We start from the raw sequence: 22,144 nt of genomic DNA, 5'->3' as shown, positions 1-22,144 counted from the left end.
ATTTCCCAATGAATAATTAAGATGGAAAACTGAGTGATCTGGCAACCTCGCCTGCTCTTCTACTCATGTTTCCCCCAGATGTCGCTGTTGGAAGTTGAGCACTGTAGTAGGGACTCTGACTCTCATAGCGCATGGTCATCGTTGTGCCCCCCCCCCCCTTAATCCACCCCTCCACCACCCCCCAGCTCCAGTGTGATCCCGGCGCTGTTATAAAGTGCCCATGCGTCCCCCCGCTCGCTCTCTTCCCCCCGGCCACCAAACCGTGAGTGTCCAACTCACCGTTTTTGTCTCTTTAAAAAAAAAAAAAAGAAAAAAAAATTTAAAAAAATTTAAAAAATAACAAAACCGCAATTAAAAAAAAAACAAAACCAGGAGAAAATAGATCATTTATTATAACACTGTTTTTTTGTTTTGTTGTTTTTTTTTTTTATCAGAACAGACCTCGGTGTTGTAATATTTAATTTATTTTCATTTTCGTCGTCTTAAGATAGTCCAGATTTCCACGCCGCAGCTGTCATTTCCACCCGAGACAGAGAATTAAACGCGTGCCAAAGTTTTATTCCGGTTAAATAAAGAAGACGCACTTTGGATCGGCCCTCGGTTAGTGACACAGAGATCATGAACGCGGCGGGGAGCAGCTACCCGATGGCTTCTCTGTACGTGGGCGATCTGCACCAGGACATCACCGAGGCCATGCTGTATGAGAAGTTTAGCCCGGCCGGCCCGGTGCTCTCCATCCGCGTCTGCCGCGACATGATTACGCGCCGCTCCCTGGGCTACGCTTATGTCAACTTCCAGCAGCCGGCGGACGGTAAGCTCACGAGCAGACCGGACACACCGGCGATCCGCATCTACTTTACCCCTACAAATAACCCCGCATACACACAAGCGCAGTCTGGAGTCATACTGTATAAACAAATAACAGTTAGTGCGCAACTGGGATGTCAGCGCATGGAGTGACCTTCCACTGGCGCAATATTTACTGCTGTAGTGTGTAGTGTGTGTGTATCCCATGTAACCTTCATGTGTGTGTGTATGTGTGTGTGTGTGTGTGTGTGGGACCATATTGTAACATTGCTGTTATGACTACATGTCAAAAGAACCACGTTTTTTGGCTCGAGTAATTTTGCGCTATGGCTACCTTCAGCGTTGCCAGATTGACACGTCAAAATCCGTATCAGTCTCCATTATTTTATTTGTATTCATGCCAAAGTGCACCTACAAGAACTAACTACACTTTAAACATTTCTATGTGTGCATTTATCATTTTGCGTGTAAGAAATACGTGTACGGATATGACCAATCTGGCAACCCACTGCACGGCTATAACTGACATGTGTATTATAAGTAATTAATTATATATATATAACAAGTAAAAAAAAAATATATCACCATACAAATGACATTGTGTTTACCAATAATACCTGAAACGCATTGAAAGTATCTGGCAACCCTGACCGCCATTCAGTTACTTATAGCAATTTTTTTATTTGAAATAGAACCTATATAACAATAAAAGAAATACTAAAATAAAGATTTTTCTGTTCTATTTTGTCTTTAACAAATATCTCAAGGAGTTTAGAACTGTGCAATCTGGCAACCTGACTCCCAATTAAAAATCATTAATGTTTACTACGTTAATTAATATACTATATACCTCATTTGAACACATTTTATATACAATAAACATGTCAAGAGCGTTTGGAAATGTCGAATCTGGCAACCCGGCACAGCTGGCCTCACTCCAGGCCTGGACATTGCACTACACAGCACATGTGCCTTTATGAGCTCCTCTAACCACCACTTGCTTAGTCATGTGTTATTTTTTTATTTATTTATAAACCATACTCGTTGTTTATTAGGCTGCGATACGTTCACAAGGGGATGAAGAAATCTTTTCTAATATATGGATTGATTTGTGATTATAGATTTCTACTGATTTGTTTCACTGATATCAGATATCTTTATAAAAAATAATAAAAAACATAAATTAATGTGTAACTGAGCCATTAAATATAGATCTACACCAGGCTTAAAAAAGTCAAACAACCCGAGAGCTTGGAGAATCTTTTTATTAAAGAATTATATATTGTATATAACGAAGATTGTGTGTGTGTGTGTGTGTGTGTGTGTGTGTGTGTGTGTGTGTGTGTGTGTGTGTGTGTTTGGTGTGTGTGTTTGTGTTAGAGAAAGTGACACCAAAATATCACCTAAAATACTATTTTAATTCTAAAGTTTCTCTTTTGAACTTGTTGCTGCTCAAACATGGCCCAATGTCATAAAATTACATACAATTATTATTATTATTATTATTATTATTATTATTATTATTATTATTATTATTATTATTATTATTATTATTATTAATAATAATAATATCAATATTACTGTTATTACTATAATTATTATTGTTATTAGTATACTAATAATAATAACAACAATAATAACAACAATAATAATTATTATTGTTGTTATTATTGTTATTATTATTATTATTATATTCTAAGAAATAAAATATTCACTGCTTTAAATAGTGCGATACAGGATGGTGTGCCATAAGAGCACAATGTTTTATTCCTCTTTTCCCACATATATCTGCCAAACGTTTCAAATGATCAAACTTTTTATCCATTTATAGTTACGGTTGTGGAACGTTCACTAAACGAGTTAGCCTTTCTCATTGAGCAGACTGTTACAAAACTCTGACACTGGAGACTCCTAAAACAGATGCTAAATAACTAAACGTCTCCTTCTGCCGTGTACATCTCTGTGAATGAGCTGTTGCCATAGAAACGGCGAGGAATCGAAACCTTCCGTCCGATCGGAGGCCAGAACTCGGCGGCATACAGGTATAATGTGTTTAAGAGGAGCTGAGTAATAATAATATGACAGTAGAGGATGAATTATTTATCATGCGATGCTAATCGTTTAGCTTCCTATACGGCAGCTTCGAGCTCTGGGATTAAGGACAATGTTGATTTAAGCATGTTCTATTTGTCCTATATAGATAAAGTGCTCCATTTCCTCCACAGCATCTGTGCTTTACTTAGGAAATCTGTCGAAGATCAGAGATTTGTTCTGTACGGTTTTGAGGTGCGGTACCCGAAGAGGCATGTTGCACAGAAACGGCTCACGTTGAACGCTGGCACGTTGACCCACATTCGATGCCACGACGTGACCCATTTGTGCTATTTAAAGAGCGATCAAGGGAGAACGCTGTCGTGAAATTAGCATTCTTCTGCCTTTGTGTCAGCTCATAGAGAGATGGTGTGAGAAATGGGGTCTGTAATGATCTCAGGATCTGTTACAGTTCCACCAAAAGTCAGGGAAAAATCTGTGTCACGTCTCTTAACACCTTCATACACGTCACACACACAGGTGGAACTACGGCATCACAGCGGCGGTCTTTAAAAAGAAAGAAAGCGCAGTAGACCCCGGGAGGGGCGTGAAGGATGAAAATATCTCAATTTTATTTTCTATTTTAAGACATTTTTACTTGAATTTTAATTTTACAAGCTTGAACTACTGTCGCTCAGAATTGTTTCCCTAATTTTAAACATCTGTCTCTAGCAAAAAAGTAGCGGCTGCTTGCTAAACCTTATATGTGCATAAACCTTTAAAAACAGGCGAAATATTATTAGATTTAATGTATAATTATCTCAAAATAAAATATAGCAGACTATTAATAAATAAATAAATAAAAACAAACAAACAAATAAATAATATATATATATGTGGGGAACACGGTGGCTTAGTGGTTAGCATGTTCGCCTCATACCTCCAGGGTAAATTGTCCGTAGTGTGTGAGTGTGTGAGTGAATGAAAGTGTGTGTGTGCCCTGTGATGGGTTGGCACTCCGTCCAGGGTGTATCCTGCCTCGAAGCCCGATGACGCCTGAGATAGACACAGGCTCCCCGTGACCCGAGGTAGTTTGGATAAGCGGAAGAAAATGCATGAATGAAAGAATGAATATATACAGTACAGCTGCATCTCAATAAATATCCAGAAAATGAACAAACTTTCCAGAAGGCCAACAGAACAGTTCACTAAAAATGTTTTTTATTGGTCTTATGAAGTATTCAAATTTTTTGAGATTCTGATTATATGTTTGTGATTTGATGGGTTTTTGTTAAATGTCAGCCAAAAGACTTAAACTACTTCAGTCTGTGTGTACTGAATTTATATAATACACCAGTTTCACTATTTGAGTTGAATTACTGAAATAAATGAACTTTTCCATGACATTCAAATTTATTGAGATGCACTGTGTGTATATATATAATTATTTTTATTTTTTTAATTTTTTTTAAACATTAGTTTTGCTTAATTAGCTTCTGTTCCCCATTAGCTACATTATCCTCGTAGTTTCGGTGCAAAGCTAAAGACGAGTACTAGTAGATATTTCTTGGTTTATTTACATTCCGTGTTTAAGGACAGGAGGACATTGTGGTGAGGTTTAATCTGATTCTATTCATCTGTTTCTTTCTCGTAAGAGTGTGTCAGGTGTAGTAAAAGACGACAACGTGATGACTCACTCAGAGACGCAGGATGAGCTGCGGCTAAACGGGAGGAAGTAACGCTTTTAATCAGGAGTGATGCGAGGATTAGTCATCAGGCCGTCAATCAGACTATGAATAATGCACGATTCCAACAAGATAAGTAATGAATTTAACACAACATGGGGATTGTTTTCTTAAAGCGACACTATAAATAATGTGACAGGGCTTTATATATGAAATAACAACATGTTGTAGTTTTTATTCATTTATAGTCAAGTTCCTGTTGTTGCTTACGCTATAACACTCGTTTCCTCTCCAGTCTCTTTCTTTTCTCTTACAGTTTAAAACGCTAAAACTGGAGATTCCTTCCATGAGTGTCGAATCGGAGAAAACGTCACCGTCTCATAGATCGCACGAGTCGTTCTTTCTGTTCGGAAACGTTTCTAATTATTCTTTCGTCAGCTTCACGCTTAGTTTCCGCCGTACAAGTCCCTGTGCACGAGCCGTTATGGATACAACATGGATACAACAACGTATCAGACGGAACGTATTAATACAAATTGTCGATTTGCAGCCGAGATTCAGACCGATCTGGAGCGCACCGAACAAGAAAGCTGTCAAGCTGTTAAACTCTTGACAAACGGATTATTGTGTAAACTCCAGTAGTAAAGAGAAGCAACTGGTTTATTCTGGTTTTGGTGAGACGGCGTGTCCGATCCATTCACAACGTAATGTCGTGTTGCTGTAACAGCAACTGGTCATTTCTGCATGAGGCCCTTCACCCCATACCCACACACACACCCTCACACACACACCCTCACACACACACACACACACACACACTCACACACACAAGTCCTATTCAGAGCAGAAGGGGTGAAAAGGTCAGTGTTGAACTGTTAAACACACAAACACCAGTTGAAACGCTCGAGACTTTCTGACTAATCTACTAATCCCCAACACGCGGTTTCATACGTAGATTTCATTAATATCAAGTTCATTATTTTTAATACATTGTCTCTACCGGCAGCTCTGACATATCACAGGTTTACATGGTATGACATTCTAATCCGTTATCGTTTCTATAGCGACGGCTCATTCGCTGGGACTCGCAGGTCGATCAACTTTTTATCGGTTTGTTTTCTTTCTTGCTAACATAAACCTCACGCTACAGTATATTTCTGTCAGGATATGACTGTAAATAACCATAAATAATAAAACAACTCAGGGAGGCATGGTGGCTTAGTGGTTAGCATGTTTGCGTCACACCTCCAGGGTCGGGGGTTCGATTCCCGCCTCCGCCTTGTGTGTGTGGAGTTTGCATGTTCTCCCCGTGCCTCGGGGGTTTCCTCCGGGTACTCCGGTTTCCTCCCCCGGTCCAAAGACATGCATGGTAGGTTGATTGGCATCTCTGGAAAATTGTCTGTAGTGTGTGAGTGTGTGAGTGAATGAGAGTGTGTGTGTGTGCCCTGTGATGGGTTGGCACTCCGTCCAGGGTGTATCCTGCCTCGATGTCCGATGACGCCTGAGATAGGCACAGGCTCCCCGTGAACCGAGGTAGTTCGGATAAGCAGTAGAGAATGAGTGAGTGAGAGTGAGAGTAATAAAACAACTCTAAAAAAAAAGTATGACATCATTACGAGGTATTAGTTTCATAAATATGCTCATTTGCATACAGGAATAAAATATGCCCTAACCATGAATTCTGATTGGTCAGCGCAGTATACAGGAGCTGCTTGTGATTTGCATAAAGGTTAAAGCATTAATTCGGAGCAATCCCACAATCCCTTACACATCATTTATTTTGAACAGCATTTGTTCATTTATTTGTTTGTTTGTTTGTTTGTTCTTTTCCTGTGCGAATAATACTACACACACTGGTGTGCATAAATATTCACCCGCTTTAAAGATTTCTACATATTGTAGTGTAAAATCCTGGAACTGAATTTTATGAAAAAAATGACACAAAACATCCCATAATAATAATAATAATAATAATAATAATAATAAAGTGTGTGTGTGTGTGTGTGTGTGTGTGTGTGTGTGTGTGTGTGTGTGTGTGTGTTGGGGATTTACATAGTGTATATGTAGTGTATATATGATATTATTCATCAATGATCATCATCATATGTCCCATAACGAGCTGAACGGTGTGTTGAAGTGCCACATGATATCAATATAAATACAAACCAGAGTTTGTTAGAAAAGAGAAAATACTGAAGCGGAGAATCAGTCAGGACTCGGGATTTTGAATTAAATATAAAATAGGAGTCCGATCCTGTTTGTCTCGTGTTCATGCAGACGATCGAGCGTCTTTATCATGTCTGACTCCACAGTGGTGTTAATATGAAGCTCCTATAAAACTAAACACTCAGGACTTTAAGAATTTGTCATCTTTCCTCACTATTTCTGTTTTTCTCTACAACACTAGAGCTGATATTTTAAGAGAAAAGATCCAAATAAGAACCATTTATTTTTCTCCACACAGATGTTCGTATCTTCAGAGTAAATGTCGATATCAAACCCATTTCTGCTCTCTGAGAAGCTCAGAGTGTTTGTTCGTCTAAAAAGCGGCTCAGATTTCTCTTCAACACTAAAATTCAGTGTAAGATCATCGACAGAGGGACAAACACACGTCTAAAACACACCAAAAGAACGACAGAGTCCTGACTCACTTTAGATCAGACTCACTTTAGATCAGACTCACTTTAGATCAGACTCACAGACACGACATCAGACGCTTCTTTATCATTTCTTTCGGAGTTAAAACGTCAAGCATCATTTACTTTTGAAGTATGTTTTTTATGTGGTAGATCAGTGGTTAAGGTGTTGGGCTACTGATCGGAAGGTCATGGGTTTGAACCCCAGGTCCACCAAGCTGCCACTTCTGGGACCCTGAGCAAGCCCCTTAACCCTCAGTTGCTCAGTTATAAGTCTCTCTGGATAACAGTGTCTGCTAAATGCCGTAAATGTAAATGAAGTATATAACGTCTTTCCATAATTTCAATAACATTCATTTCCATAATTTGATTCAGCTCAAACTACCAGAGTGAATTTTTAGGTCCTATGGGGGAATTTTAGTGCCTGGTGAGAAAAAGCTCACTGCCTGTTTTTCTTTTCTCTCCGAGCGAAGCGAGTTGTCGTCGACATGCACCAGCTGCATGTGGAAGCAGTTGTCACACACATTTTTTTTTGTCCGAGGCGTCTGAACTCCATCAATGGGCAGAGAGCTGGCGGCTCGGTCTGGCTGCCAGAGCACAGCTTTAGCTCGGCTATATATAGACCGAACTAGTGCACGACTCCAACGAACGAGACGCAGCCTGCCGGACAGGATCGCTGTCGACCCGCGGGACTCTTATTCTGTTACCAATCAAACCTGACGTTAATAAGGCTGACGTGTGGTTATGATGTAATACTTAAGATGGCGGGATGTTTCCTCAGATATTCCACAGATTTGATTTCATCCAGAAGCCACAGGACCTTGTTAAATATGGAGATGAAAGCATATGTTATTTATTAGTTTTGCAGAAAACATTCAGCTAACTTTTACATATTTATTAAAAATTTTCTTTCATTCTTAAGTCATTTTCTTAAGTCTTAAACTGAATAAGAGAATTATTTAATAACAGAATAATCTTTTAGCATGCAGGCATGAAGACTTTAGGGACTAATAATTTACTTATATTTTTAAAAATCATAAGTATAAATTGTTGATACATATCACTAATAATTATTTATTCATTTACATTATTATGTTTAATGCATAAATAAATAATTAAAATAATGTAATATAAATTAATTAATTAATAATTGTTTGTTTGTTTGTTTATTTGTAATCTATAATTTTGGTGACTGTATTATACATTGGGACACAATTGGAACCGCAGTATAAACAATGTTTTGGAGTTTTAAAGATGACATAGATGAAGGTGACGTGGGTGAAAATGATGTAGGTGAATGTGGCGTGGGTGAAGGTGACGTGAGGTGAAGGTGACAGGTGAATGTGACATAGGTGAAGGTGACGTGGGTGAAGGTGACGTAGGTGAAAATGACGTAGGTGAATGTGACGTGGGTGAAGGTGACATAGGTGAATGTGACATAGGTGAAGGTGACGTGGGTGAATGTGACGTAGATGAGTGACGTAGGTGAAGGTGATATAGGAGAAGGTGATGTGAGTTAACTGTGACTTAGGTGAATGACGTAGGTGAAGGTGACGTGGGTGAAGGTGACATAGGTGAATGTGACGTAGGTGAAGGCGACATAGGTGAATATGATGTAGGTGAAGGTGACGTGGGTGAAATTGACGTAGGTGAATGTGATGTGGGTGAAGGTGACGTAGGTGAAATGACGTAGGTGAATGTGACGTGGGTGAAGGTGACGTAGGTGAAATGACGTAGGTGAATGTGACGTGGGTGAAGGTGACGTAGGTGAAATGACGTAGGTGAATGTGACGTGGGTGAAGGTGACGTAGGTGAAATGACGTAGGTGAATGTGACGTGGGTGAAGGTGACGTGGGTGAAAATGGCGTAGGTGAATGTGACGTAGGTGAAGGTGACGTGGGTGAAAATGATGTAGGTGAATGTGACATGGGTGAAGGTGACATAGGTGAATATAACATAGGTGAAGGTGACGTGGGTGAAGGTGACGTGGGTGAATGTGAAGTAGGTGAAGGTGACGTAGGTGAAAATGACGTAGGTGAAGGTGACGTAGGTGAATGCGTTTATCGTTCCAGCCCTTGGTTTCTCTCATGGTTTATTAGCTTATTATCTGGTCATTAGCCGCTAGTTTCTAACACACAAGCACACAGAGGTCAGTTTCTCCTGATTCTCTTCTTTTCAAGTTCAAGTTACATTATTGTCAGTGCGCTACACGTTGGCTACATCTTGGCTACATCTTGGCTACATCTTGACTCGCACAATGCTTCCCTTCATACTGTACACGTGCAACAGGAGGTTTCTCTTCAACACAAAACGTCTAGATGTGGTTTGTGTGTTTGGGGTTAATTAACTAGGTCAAAGGTCATGTTACTGGTTTTGCAAAATAGTTGTGGCTTTAGAGGAGAGTCAGTGAGCTCAGAGCAAGAGCTCTCTCTCTCTCTCTCTCTCTCTCTCTCTCTTCCTCTCAGAGTCTCTGTCTGTCTGTCTGTAGTCACTGTGTATCTGTCTTTCTTTCTCTCTTTCTCTTTGGCCCTCCATGTTAAACACAATCACTTTGCAAACTGCTGATCATAGCAAGTCAAGGCTGTTTCGAGTTAACTATGTGTGTGTGTGTGTGTGTGTGTGTGTGTGTGTGTGTGTGTGTGGGAGTGATTGGAACAAAAGGAGGCTGATGTGCAGGCCAAATCAGACAAGAGAGACCGGCATCTCATGGTTGGTAAACTAAATAACCTGTGTGTGTGTTTTTCTAGAGCTCACACTATAAAGCAGGTTCATCAGTAATGATTTTTAAATATTTATTATCCAGTAATATGCTATTTAAACTGAGACACAGGCAGGTGAGAGATAAAATCCTCGACTGAAGCTGAACTCTGAACATGGATCCTGTATAATATATTTGGTATAATGCTGATAAAATGATGAGCCTTATTCAGACGGGATTAGTTTCACTAGAAGAGGTAAGGTAATGGTCATGCACGTGAAACAGGTTAGATCCAAATGCAGGTTTGTTAGGCGAATTCCAAAACAGACAAAAGTTCAAACATCAGGCGAACAGCAATATCAAAGGAAATCCATAAACAGTAGTCAATAATCCAGGCGTGGGTCAGGGCAGGTAGCAAACATTCATAAACACGAAAACAGGCAAAAGGTCAAAACAAAGCAAAAGACGGAACCGATAAAAACAGTGCTAACAATACTTTGCGCCATCAGAGAGTTCTGAGTGAAGTTCTGATGGCAGCAAATCCTCTGCAGGCCAATTCTCGTAACAGAGCCCCCCTAGGAGTGGCTTCCAGACACTCTTGCATAAATTTGGAGGGTGGTTGAGCGGAGGCGGAACAGGGGGCGGGATGGCGGGCCAGGTCCATGTGGCGGTGAAGGGCAGAGTGTAGCCGGCGGAGCAGAAGGCCGGGGCGGAGCCGAAGACCCGGTGGCCAGGGCGGCGCCGGTAGAACAGGTAGCCAGGGCGGCGCCGGAAGAGCAGGTAGCCAGGGCGGCGCCGGAAGAGCAGGTAGCCAGGGCGATGCTGTATGCAAGGCCAAGGACCACAGCAGAGTTAGCAGCCAGGGTGGTGCTGCAGGCGGGGTCAGAGACCAGAGCAGGACTGGAGACCAGGGCGGTGCTGCAGGCGGAGCGAGAGACCATGACGGAGTTGGAAGCCAGGTCGGTGCCGCAGGCGGAGCCAGAGACCATGTCGGAGTTGAAAGCCAGGGCGGTGCTTCAGGCAGAGCCAGAGACCAGAGCAGGACTGGAGACCAGGGTGGTGCCACAGGCAGAGCCAGAGACCAGAGCAGGACTGGAGACCAGGGTGGTGCCGCAGGCAGAGCAGGACTGGAGACCAGGGTGGTGCCACAGAGCAACTCGGTAAACTGGTCAGCATCGCAATCCAAGGCGGTGCGGGAGGTATTCTGGGCCTGTAAACAGGGACAGGAGGTAGAGGGGCTGGCAAAGCCAGTGAAATAAACCACAAGACAGATAACACAGGAGAATTGGTTGGTTCAGGCCAGGGAGAGTGTTCAGGGAACCCGGAAATGACCATCTCGGGCCAGGCAGAAAGTCCATAGTTCACAGGTAAAGACATGTCTTCTTTAAAATCAGGATCTCCATAGTGTCCATTAGAGTAGGACGTTTCGTCCTCGTTCATGGATTCACTCGCCGTATGAAACACCTGCTCAAAAGGACACTGATAGAGACTCCTCAACCTCAGAGGACGGTGGTGAGCTGACTTCAGCAGGTATTGAGTGGGTGGTGGTGGTCACTGTGGGTGATATATCAGGAATAATGTCCTTGAAACAGCTCAAAGACAGGAAACTTGGGTGTTTCTCCTTAGAAGAACTGGAGTTGCTCTCTTGTGTACTCTTTGGACATCCAGACTCTGACGCTCCTTGCTGACTGTCTGATCCCAAGCACATCTTAGCTGTTAAGCTGCTGTGGTCACTGGGGGCCCAAGTCTCCTCAGGGGATATGTGGTATGGCGTATGACCAACAATGTTTGGACCAGATTTTGGAGAACTCAACTCCAAAGTCTATCAATACAAGACATGTTTTGCATCCTTCACCATGGCCTCTTTGAAAGAAATCACTGGCATGGATGATAGAACCCTGATCGCTATCGAACCGCCACAGATCGGACAGGTGACCTTTAACCTCCACTACTTCACCAATCTCCAAAGGATCCTCAGTGATCTCCGTTACTTCTGAGCCCAGGTCTGACGTGGAGAACAGCGCTCGGGAGGCGTCACCGCTGTCCTTGCTGTCAATCCAAAACAATTCCGTGGGTGAACGTTTGAACTGTTCCAGAGATTTAATTGTCGGTGTGTCAACATGCTCCACATCATCCTCGGTGAAGAAGCTCTGGGAATGCTGGATTTGATTGTTGGGTTTATGGCTGATGCAGTGATGAAACCAGGGTGGATGCAATAAACCTCTGGATCTTGTAGGGTGAAGTATTCTGTCATGCACGTGAAACAGGTTAGAGCTAAATGCAGGTTTGTTAGGCGAATTCCAAAACAGGCAAGGTTCAAACATCAGGCAAACAGCAATATCAAAGGAAATCCATAAACAGTAGTCAATAATCCAGGCGTGGGTCAGGGCAAGTAGCAAACATTCATAAACACAAAAACAGGCAAAGGTCAAAACAAGGAAAAAAGACGGAACCGATAATACGCTCGGAATGCTAACAATACTTCGCGCCATCAGAGAGTTCTGAGTGAGCTTAAATAGACCAGGTGATACAAACAGGAAACAGGTGTGCTGAGTTGGTGGTGCAATGAATTGTGGGAAATGGAGTCCTGATGATAAAAAGCAGCAAATCCTCTGCAGGCCAGCAGAGGGAGCCCTCATGGCTCTCATAACAGTAATGTAATTATTACTGCTGTTTCTTTGGGATTTTGTTTTCCCCCCAGTTCCTCTTTTCACTTGTTTTTTATGGACTGTTAACATTTTTTTGGGAATTAAGAACCTGTGGTTATTCGCTGAACTCTTAAAGAACCCTTAAGGAACCCTGTATTAACTGTAGAAGCGTATCAATACCAAAATCTGAATTTCATTCATTCATTCATTCATTCATTCATTCATTCATTCATCTTCTACCGCTTATCCGAACTTCTCAGGTCACGGGGAGCCTGTGCCTATCTCAGGTGTCATCGGGCATCGAGGCAGGATACACCCTTGTGTCTGTGCCCCCCAAATTCAAATTTCTAGTAAATATATTTTTTCTTAATACCCAGGACTTGCTTGGCATTTACTATTTAACTAAATAGACTTTGTTCTTGGTACTAAAGGGTTCTACTGAGGTTCTACCAATGCCCCTTTACCACCGAGGCAGTTTGAGTGCTGGTTTGGAGCCTAATTTAAAATCAGTTCTGTCTTTTTCTACAGCCAAAGCACCGGCTCTGAACCAGGAAAAGTGGTTCTTAAGTAGCACCAGAACGTTGCTGGTCTAGACTTAAGAACCGCTTGTGTCCGGGGCTGTGGGTGGGGTTACCGTGACCAACAAGACAAAAGAGAACATTGTTAGCGCCACTTTAAATCATTTTAAATCAGGATTCACGGCGTTTGGATGCCATTGTAGGTTCGCAAAGCCATGAGCATTAACAGTAAAGCAACATCCACCATTGTTGATTTTGTGTTTGTCGCTGCTGTGCTAACGTTGTTGTGTAACGTGACACGTATACAGTGATGTCAGACTCGGCTCTGTGATGCTCTCTAACTGATGGAAAGGCAAACCGGTTCTTAGAAGGTTCACCAGCGGAACCAACTTTGATCCAGCACCAGCACCAGCTCTGAACCAGCACACGGTTCTTTTTGGTGGAAAAGGTGCATATGTTACCTACTGAACAGGTTCTACTGAATTCTACATAAGATTTTTAAGGGTCCTTTAAGAACCTAAAACACCTACTGACTTGTTCTGTTTTATAAATATAATAAATATGCCAGTTTTTTTTTTTTTTTGTGAAGTTCATTGCAGCTTGTTTGTGTTTTAGCCGAGAGAGCTCTGGACACGATGAACTTTGACGTGGTGAAGGGCAAGCCCATCAGAATCATGTGGTCACAGCGAGACCCGTCGCTTCGCAAGTCAGGCGTTGGAAATGTCTTCATCAAAAATCTGGACAAGTCCATTGACAACAAGGCCCTCTACGACACCTTCTCAGCTTTTGGGAACATCCTGTCCTGCAAGGTATAACCATGCCATCGTTTGGCGTCACGTCCTCTCCTGTTCCGTATACAGTTGTCTGACTGCATGTTGTGTAATAAATAAGAAGCTGTGTTGATGTTTCCTCATTGCTTTTGCTGATACAGCTGAAATGTTTTCCTTGTGCAGGTGGTGTGTGATGAGAACGGATCCAAAGGCTATGCGTTTGTACACTTCGAGACGCAGGACGCTGCCGACCGCGCCATCGAGAAGATGAATGGCATGCTGCTGAACGACCGCAAGGTGTGAGTGTCCATGTAGGGGGTCAAGGGATGTGGTGATGGGGCAGGGTCAGAGTAGGAAAGGTTTCAAATAACAGTATGCTAGATTTTAGAAAAATATTTTTGTGGATTTTGGGAATCATTTGGCGATAAATCCATTTATTAAAACTTAGTCTGAAGGAGGTTTGACATATGTGCCTGTCTGTGCTAATGAAGGAGGCGTGGTCTATATGCTTGGTTTTGTTAATGAAGGAGGTGTGGTCTATGTACCTTTCTGTGTTTATGAAGGAGGTGTGGCCTATGGGCCTATCTGTGCTAATGAGGAAGGCGTGGTCTATATGCCTGATTATGTTAATGAAGGAGGTGTGGTCTATGGGCCTGTCTGTGTTAATGAAGTAGGTGTGGTCTATGTACCTGGTTTTGTTAATAAAGGAGCTGTGGCCTATGGGCCTGTCTGTGTTAATGAAGATGCGTGGTCTATGTACCTGGTTTTCTTAATGAAAGAGGCGTGGTCTATGAGCAGTGTTGTATAAAGTACTAGAAAGCAACACTTGAGTAAAAGTACAGTACAAGTATCGTACTAGAAAAAGACTTTGGTAGAAGTGAAAGTCACCTTTTAGAATATTACTCAAGTAAAAGTCTTAAAGTATCTGATATTTACTGTACTTAAGTATCAAAAGTCATTTTCTGTATTTGAAGTAAAAGTAAAAAGTAAAATTTCAGTGATTTTCGGTAGGTATAAGAGCAGGGGCGGTTCTAGGATTTCATCTTTAGGGGTTTTTAGCCCTCAGTGAGAATTTAAAACAAGAAGAGTTTTATATTATATATTATATGACTACATAGTAAGCCAAAAGTTATGGTATTATTTAAAATGGCAAAAGTGGACACCAAAATTTTATACATGATGTAATGATGTCAGTCTCGAATCAGATCAGTTCATGTATGTGTGCATTCTCTACAAACAGTGTGTCTGATGAATGCAGTCATTAATAAACTAATATTCACAAGACAAAGACCGAATCAATAAATGTTATTTTTATTTAGTATCGCCTCCAGCTCTGACCGCTGCGCGTACCTGTGCTTTTCCGTAGAGCGCCAAGCCTCCCTTATTGCAGTCACACACATTTCTTCTGATTTTATTTTGTAGTAATGAGTAACGGAGACGCTTAGTGGAAACATAATGGAGTAAAAGTATACATTTTATCTAGGAAATGTAGTGGAGTAAAAGTGAAAGTTGACATAAATCTAAATAGCGAAATAAAGTACATATACATGACATTTCTACTTAAGTACGGTAAAGAAGTATTTGTACTCCATATGAGCCTGTCTTTGTTAATTAAGGAGGTGTGGCCTATAGGCCTATCTGTGCTAATGAAGGAGGCGTGGTCTATATGCCTGGTTATGTTAATGAAGGAGGTGTGGCCTAGGGACTATTCTTTGTCAATGAAGTAGGTGTGGTCTATGCATTTGGTTTTGTTAATTAAGGAGGTGTGGCCTATTTGCCTGTCTGTGTTAATGAAGGAGGTGTGGTCTATGCATTTGGTTTTGTTAATGAAAGAGGCGTGGCTTATGAGCATGTATGTATCAATTAAGGAGGTGTGGCCTATGGGCCTATCTGTGTTAATTAAGGAGGTGTGGCCTATGCATTTGGTTTTGTTAATTAAGGAGGTACATTACAGTACATGAGGACGTGATGATCCAGCGGTTAAGGCGCTGGGATCTTGATCAGAAGGTCGGGGTTCGAGCCCACAAGCTGCTGAGCATCAACGTTGGGTCCTTGGGCAAGGTCCTTAAAACTCACCTGCTCCAGGGGCGCCGTCCCTATGGCTTGACCATGCGCTGTGACCCCATAATGTGGGATATGTGAAAATTGGGGCAAGTCGTGGCCTAATGGATAGAGAGTCTGACTCGTAATCCTAAGGTTATGGGTTCGAGTCTCGGGCCAGCCACGACTGAGGTGCCCTTGAGCAAGGCACCGACCCCCCCAACTGCTCCCCGGGCACCGCAGCATAAATGGCTGCCCACTGCTCCGGGTGTGTGTTCACGGTGTGTGTGTGTGTTCATGGTGTGTGTGTGCACTTTGGATGGGTTAAATGCAGAGAATGAATTCTGAGTATGGGTCACCGTACTTAGCCGTATGTCACTCTGTTCTCTTTCCACTCGGGTCATATCTCATGTTTTTGTACTGCGCAGGTTTGTGGGAAGGTTTAAATCCAGGAAGGAGAGAGAGGCCGAGCTCGGCGCCAAAGCCAAAGAGTTCACCAACGTCTACATCAAAAACTTTGGGGAGGACATGGACGACGAAAGGCTGAAAGAAATCTTTGATAAATACGGTACTGAGAAGTGTGTTTAGAGTTTATAATAAATATATAAAAATGAAATATATTCATTTTTTGTGTCCTTATTTCTGTGTTTATTTATTAAGTAAAAATATCAACAACTGATAAAAAAAATTCTTTATATTTATACCTATATTTCTTTCTCTTTTCCGCTTTTTTCTCAAAAGCATTATTACATGTTATTTAAGTAATAAAATGTTAAATGTTATTAAATGTTTTTTTAAAAGATTTTAAGAGATTTGTACATTTATTAATTTACGTGTTTTTATTTTTTTAAATTGTAAGTTTATAGTATTATTTTAATATCACATTATTTTTAAAAAAAATTTATTTTGACACAATTTAAAAATGTATTTCTACATTTTACACATATAAAAGTGTAAGATAATTAAATTATTATTATTATTAATTAGTAAATTAAATCAAATCATTTAAATAATGAAAATTAAATTAGTTAACATTCTCTTTTTTCACCTACAGGTAAAACTCTGAGTGTGAAAGTGATGACTGATCCCATGGGCAAATCACGAGGATTCGGCTTCGTCAGCTACGAGAAACACGAAGATGCTAACAAGGTAGGGTGCCAACTCCTACCCCACCCCCCCCCCCCCGTGAGGACGAGCAGACATCCGTCTCACATCTAAACCTGTGTCAGCGTACGTTCATCTTTAAAGCTCTGTTTTCTGCTAGAAGGTCATGTGAAGGCTTGTAAAAGAGTGTCTTTTGATGAACGAGTGTGTGATAGACAGATGACAGCTTGTGATGGATACAGTATGTAGAGTATACGGATGAAAGGAGGCAGAGATCGAGGGATGGGTGGAGAGATTAATACTTGGAAGGTTGCAGAATTTGGCACACGTCTGTATTCAGAGTAAGTTTTTAGATTGTAGATGTTTAAAGCTGGGAACACGGTGGCTTAGTGGTTAGCACGTTAGCCTCACACCTCCAGGGTTGGGGGTTCGATTCCCGCCTCTGCCTTGTGTGTGTGGAGTTTGCATGTTCTCCCCGTGCCTCGGGGGTTTCCTCCGGGTACTCCGGTTTCCTCCCCTGGTCCAAAGACATGCATGGTAGGTTGTTTGGCATCTCTGGAAAATTGTCCGTAGTGTGTGAGTGTGTGTGTGAATGAGAGTGTGTGTGTGTGTGCCCTGTGATGGGTTGGCACTCCGTCCAGGGTGTATACTGCCTCGATGCCCGATGATGCCTGAGATAGGCACAGGCTCCCCGTGACCCGAGAAGTTCGGATAAGCGGTAGAAGATGAATGAATGAATGAATGAATGTTTAAAGCGACTCCTCGTCCTCACAGTACAGAGTCAGAGTGTAAGAGTAGAATACAAAAAGGATTTTAATGTTATTTATTAGTTTGTTTATTTATGTATTTATTACATGAGAGGAAAAGTGAATGTTGTGGTTTTGTTCCCTTTTGATTATATTTGAAAACCCTGTGTATAGCTGATTTCGATGGATGGAGAGGTGGACAGAAAAAATGGATGGATGAATGGTTAGAGGAATGGCTGAATGGATGAACAGATATATAACAGAATGCAATTGACAATGGATGGTATGGTTTAAGAAATTGGGTAAAAAAATGTAGAGAAGGATGATTGGATAAATGAAACAGTATATGGCTAGCTTGATGGATAGATGGATTAATGAAAAGATGGATGGATGGATGGAGGGATACATGGAGATTTGGAATGAAGAAAAAATAGAGTAGGAATATTGATGAATGAATGCTGGATGGACCAAAATGGAAGTGGAATGATGGATGGATGTGAAAAAGACTGGATTAAAGAATGTATGAATGAATGGATTGATAGATGGATGAGAAAAGGGCTGGATAAAAGAACTTATAAATAAAAGGGTGGGTGGATGGAATGATGGATGGATAGATGGATTGATGAGAAAAAAGCTGGATAAATGAATGAATGAATGAATGAATGAATGAATGAATGAATGAATGAATGAATGGATGGATGGATGGATGGATGGATGGATGGAAGGATGAATGGATGTATGTATTAAATGCAGCATGTTTTGCCCACCCAGGCTGTGGAGGACATGAACGGCACGGAGCTGAACGGTAAGGCCGTGTTCGTGGGACGCGCTCAGAAGAAGATGGAGAGACAAGCCGAGCTGAAGAGGAAGTTCGAGCAGCTCAAGCAGGAGAGGATCAGCAGATACCAGGTAGCTCAGAATGCTAACCAAGCTGACAAGCCATAGAATCTCATGAACACCAGTTAGCATCACGCAGACCGAATGCTAATCTGTCGTCATGTTACATAACAGTAATGTTTATTTACAGGGCGTGAACTTGTACATCAAAAATCTGGACGACACCATCGACGACGAAAAACTGCGCAAGGAATTCTCTCCGTTTGGCTCCATCACCAGCGCCAAGGTCAGTGCAAGGGATATTAATTTCCTGGTTAAAGAGAGAGAGAGAGAGAGAGAGAGAGAGAGCGCAAGAGAGAATTATTATTATTATTATTATTATTATTATTATTAAAAAATGAGAGTTGAATTATAGTTAGAATAATTGAAATTATTATTATTATTATTATTATTATTATTATTATTATTATTATTAAAAAATGAGAATTGAATTACAGTTAGAATCATTGAAATTATTATTATTATTATTATTATTATAAAAAATTGAGAGTTTAAATACAGTTATAATAATTTAAATTATTATTATTATTATTTAATATATTCTAACAATTTGATAATTATGTTTATTATAATTAAAATTAGACTTGTATTTAGTAGAATAATTAAAAACAAATACTAAAGTTATATCATTACTTGCATTTACTAGAAAAAAAATGTAATAATTGAAATTGCCATTCAGTTATTCAATTATATATATATATAAAATGTATTTTGTTTTGTAATTTTTTTTTATTTATTTATTTGAAATTTTTCTTATATAATTATGTAATGAAAATGATCAAAATAATAATGATTAAAATAATATTCTAATTAGGTCAACAGAAAAATAACGATTCACATTAGCTTTATTAACTGGACTCTTTTTATGGCCCAGAAATAAGCTCCGCCTCCAGTCAGAACCAACTCCCTAATCTGCTTCTTTAACTTTTCACATTCTGTAAATATCATGTGTTGTTGTGTCTCTGCTCTAGGTGATGCTGGAGGAAGGACGCTCTAAAGGTTTTGGTTTTGTGTGCTTCTCGTCTCCTGAGGAGGCCACCAAGGCCGTGACGGAGATGAACGGACGCATCGTGGGCTCCAAGCCGCTTTATGTGGCTTTGGCACAGCGCAAAGAGGAGCGCAAAGCTCACCTCACCAACCAGTACATGCAGCGCATCGCTGGGATGAGAGCCATGCCTGCTAATGCCATCATTAACCAGTTCCAGCCCACTAGCGGATACTTCATGCCCGCCGTGCCACAGGTGAGATTAATCAGCTGCTCCACAGAGACGCATCAGACCGAGTTGATTAGTTTTTTAGTACGGCAGCTTTGACATTATTACAGCTGCACGTCAAAGGTTGATATTAACGCACTCCTTCTGATACGGTATCGTTTCCATAGCAACAGCTCATTCACAGGGACATATACGGAGCTAAGTTTACAGAGAGAAGAGCATTAGCATGAGTTCTTCTGAAAAGTGAAAGGTACTAGCATAATCTGCTGTGAAGAGTGTTAGCCTTAGCATTCCTGTGACGGATGAAAAGTAATATCATTATCTAAAGAGCTTCAGAATATTTTCTCTTACATTAGCTGATGTAAAGAGTATTAGCGTTATTTCTTCTCTTGAGAGATGTTTCCTCTGTAATGTTCTTGCCTCGTATTGATTCGAGAGCTTGGTCTTACGTTTCCCACAATCCCACAGGCCCAGAACAGAACCACATACTACGCCCCCAGTCAACTCACCCAGATGAGGCCGAACCCACGCTGGCAGCAGCAGGGGGTCCGAGGTCAGGGAGGCTTCCAGGCTGTGCCCAACTCATTGCGCCAACCTGGCCCCCGTGCCAACATTCGTCACATGGCACCCAACGCCAATGCCCAGGGACCCCGCGCCATGCCAACAGGTGCCCATAGAGGGGGTGAGCAAACCCCACCGACCACCTGCACATAATGCTAACACGGGTCACAGTCCACAAAGTTCTGCTTACAAAATGGTCAATCAGGAGGGTTTTGGATTGAGTTTCTTCTGCTCTGCTTTACAGCTGGAAGCGGTCAGCCCATGGGGACTCGCCCTGGGCTCGGTGTGACCACACCACGTGCCATGCCGCCCTACAAATACGCCACCGCGGTGCGTAACACCCAGCCTCAAGTAGTCCAACCCATCACCTTACAACAGGTAAGTTACTCCAGAACCTAACCGTATGATAAACTTATGGAATAATAACCAGATTAAATACACAGAGCCGATGACATCATGGATCACCTACATAGATATTTTGTCATATACACATTCCAGCACAGTGACATTATTTATTTACAAATCCCAAATTTTGGAGGTTGTGGTCAAAGCACAGGGTAAGCTATGATACAGCTCACCTGGAGCAGAGAGTGCTAAGGGCTTTGTGCAAGGGCTCAACAGCTGCAGCGTAGCAGTGCCAGGGCTTGAACCCCAATCCTCCACTCATTGACCTAGAGCCTTAACCACCTGAGAAACCACTGCCCCACTGGATCATGATGCCCCTTACTGGTCGTGTGTGTGGTGCCGGCATGAGTGAATCAGCGACAGTAGTGCTGATAGAGATTTACCATTTTGGTGGGATCAGCTTCAGGTGCAGGACAAACTAACCATTAAATCCGGTCTCGGTGTGGCTCCAGTTAGCGTAGTTCATTCATTCATTCATTTTCTGCCGTGGGTCACGGGGAGCCTGTGCCTATCTCAGGCGTCATCGGGCATCGAGGCAGGATACACCCTGGACGGAGTGCCAACCCATCACAGGGCACACACACACTCTCATTCACACACACACTCACACACTATGGACAATTTTCCAGAGATGCCAATCAACCTACCATGCATGTCTTTGGACCGGGGGAGGAAACCGGAGTACCCGGAGGAAACCCCCGAGGCACGGGGAGAACATGCAAACTCCACACACACGAGGCGGAGGCGGGAATCGAACCCCCAACCCTGGAGGTGTGAGGCGAACATGCTAACCACTAAGCCACCGTGCCCGTTAGCGTAGTTCGATCAAGAAATAAATTTAACTTTGAATCGATTCAGCTGAAGAAATAAAGAAAATAAAGAACACATTTTTTGGGCAACGTTTCTCAGTTAAGTGATCTGTGAGATGAGCCAAATTTGAAACCAACAGAAAATAAAAAGAAAATAAACGCTGAATTCGACACACAAAATGTTCTAATTAGTTATAGATATCATCACTTAGTAACCGAATCACTTCAGACTCTGTGGGGTTTTTTTTCTGCCCAGGTTTCAACACAGCTTGGTTTCCCATCCCCAAATTTCACATCAACGAGTTCTACACATACATTTTAAAACTTTCACACTCATTCGTCATGTTTTTTTGTTTGTTTGTTTGTTTGTTTTTGGTTTGTTTGATTAAGTTCAGTGTGAAAATAAAAATCCATTCCTTCGAGCAAACATTCAAAATCAACACGCAAATAGGTGTGAAAGTCGCAGCAAAAGTGGTGTCAACACCTACGTAGTCATTTTACACCAATGGCCTTTTCGATGTTCTTTTTTTTTCACTTGTGTATTAAAGCGTGTGTTTGTATTTTCAGGCCCAGCC

At 41.5% G+C, this 22,144-nt stretch overlaps 1 protein-coding gene across 4 annotated transcripts in view; it reads left to right on the top strand.

Annotated features, from left to right (window-relative positions):
- The first annotated feature begins 242 nt into the window (after positions 1-242).
- The window catches only part of pabpc4 (poly(A) binding protein, cytoplasmic 4 (inducible form)), a 24,368-nt gene continuing 2,466 nt past the window's right edge, over positions 243-22,144 (top strand). For 3 of the 4 annotated variants that reach the window (XR_003440305.2, XM_027144120.2, XM_027144119.2), the window contains exons 1-11: positions 243-811; positions 13,639-13,832; positions 13,977-14,092; positions 16,262-16,401; positions 16,888-16,982; positions 18,455-18,592; positions 18,711-18,806; positions 19,552-19,821; positions 20,263-20,476; positions 20,600-20,733; positions 22,137-22,144. The exon at positions 22,137-22,144 is cut by the window's right edge and continues 83 nt beyond it. Coding sequence is in view for 3 of the 4 variants with exons in the window: in XM_027144120.2 (XP_026999921.1) it covers positions 619-811; positions 13,639-13,832; positions 13,977-14,092; positions 16,262-16,401; positions 16,888-16,982; positions 18,455-18,592; positions 18,711-18,806; positions 19,552-19,821; positions 20,263-20,476; positions 20,600-20,733; positions 22,137-22,144 (1,598 nt within the window). In the remaining variant the exon portion in view is untranslated. The remainder of the gene's footprint in view (positions 812-13,638; positions 13,833-13,976; positions 14,093-16,261; positions 16,402-16,887; positions 16,983-18,454; positions 18,593-18,710; positions 18,807-19,551; positions 19,822-20,262; positions 20,477-20,599; positions 20,734-22,136) is intronic. The other variant, XM_027144121.2, reaches the window with a different exon arrangement.

This window comes from Tachysurus fulvidraco, chromosome 12 (genome assembly GCF_022655615.1).
Source record: "Tachysurus fulvidraco isolate hzauxx_2018 chromosome 12, HZAU_PFXX_2.0, whole genome shotgun sequence".
NCBI lineage: Eukaryota > Metazoa > Chordata > Actinopteri > Siluriformes > Bagridae > Tachysurus > Tachysurus fulvidraco.
Note: the sequence above shows the minus strand (reverse complement) of the source record. Positions and strands in the feature narration are given on the sequence as shown.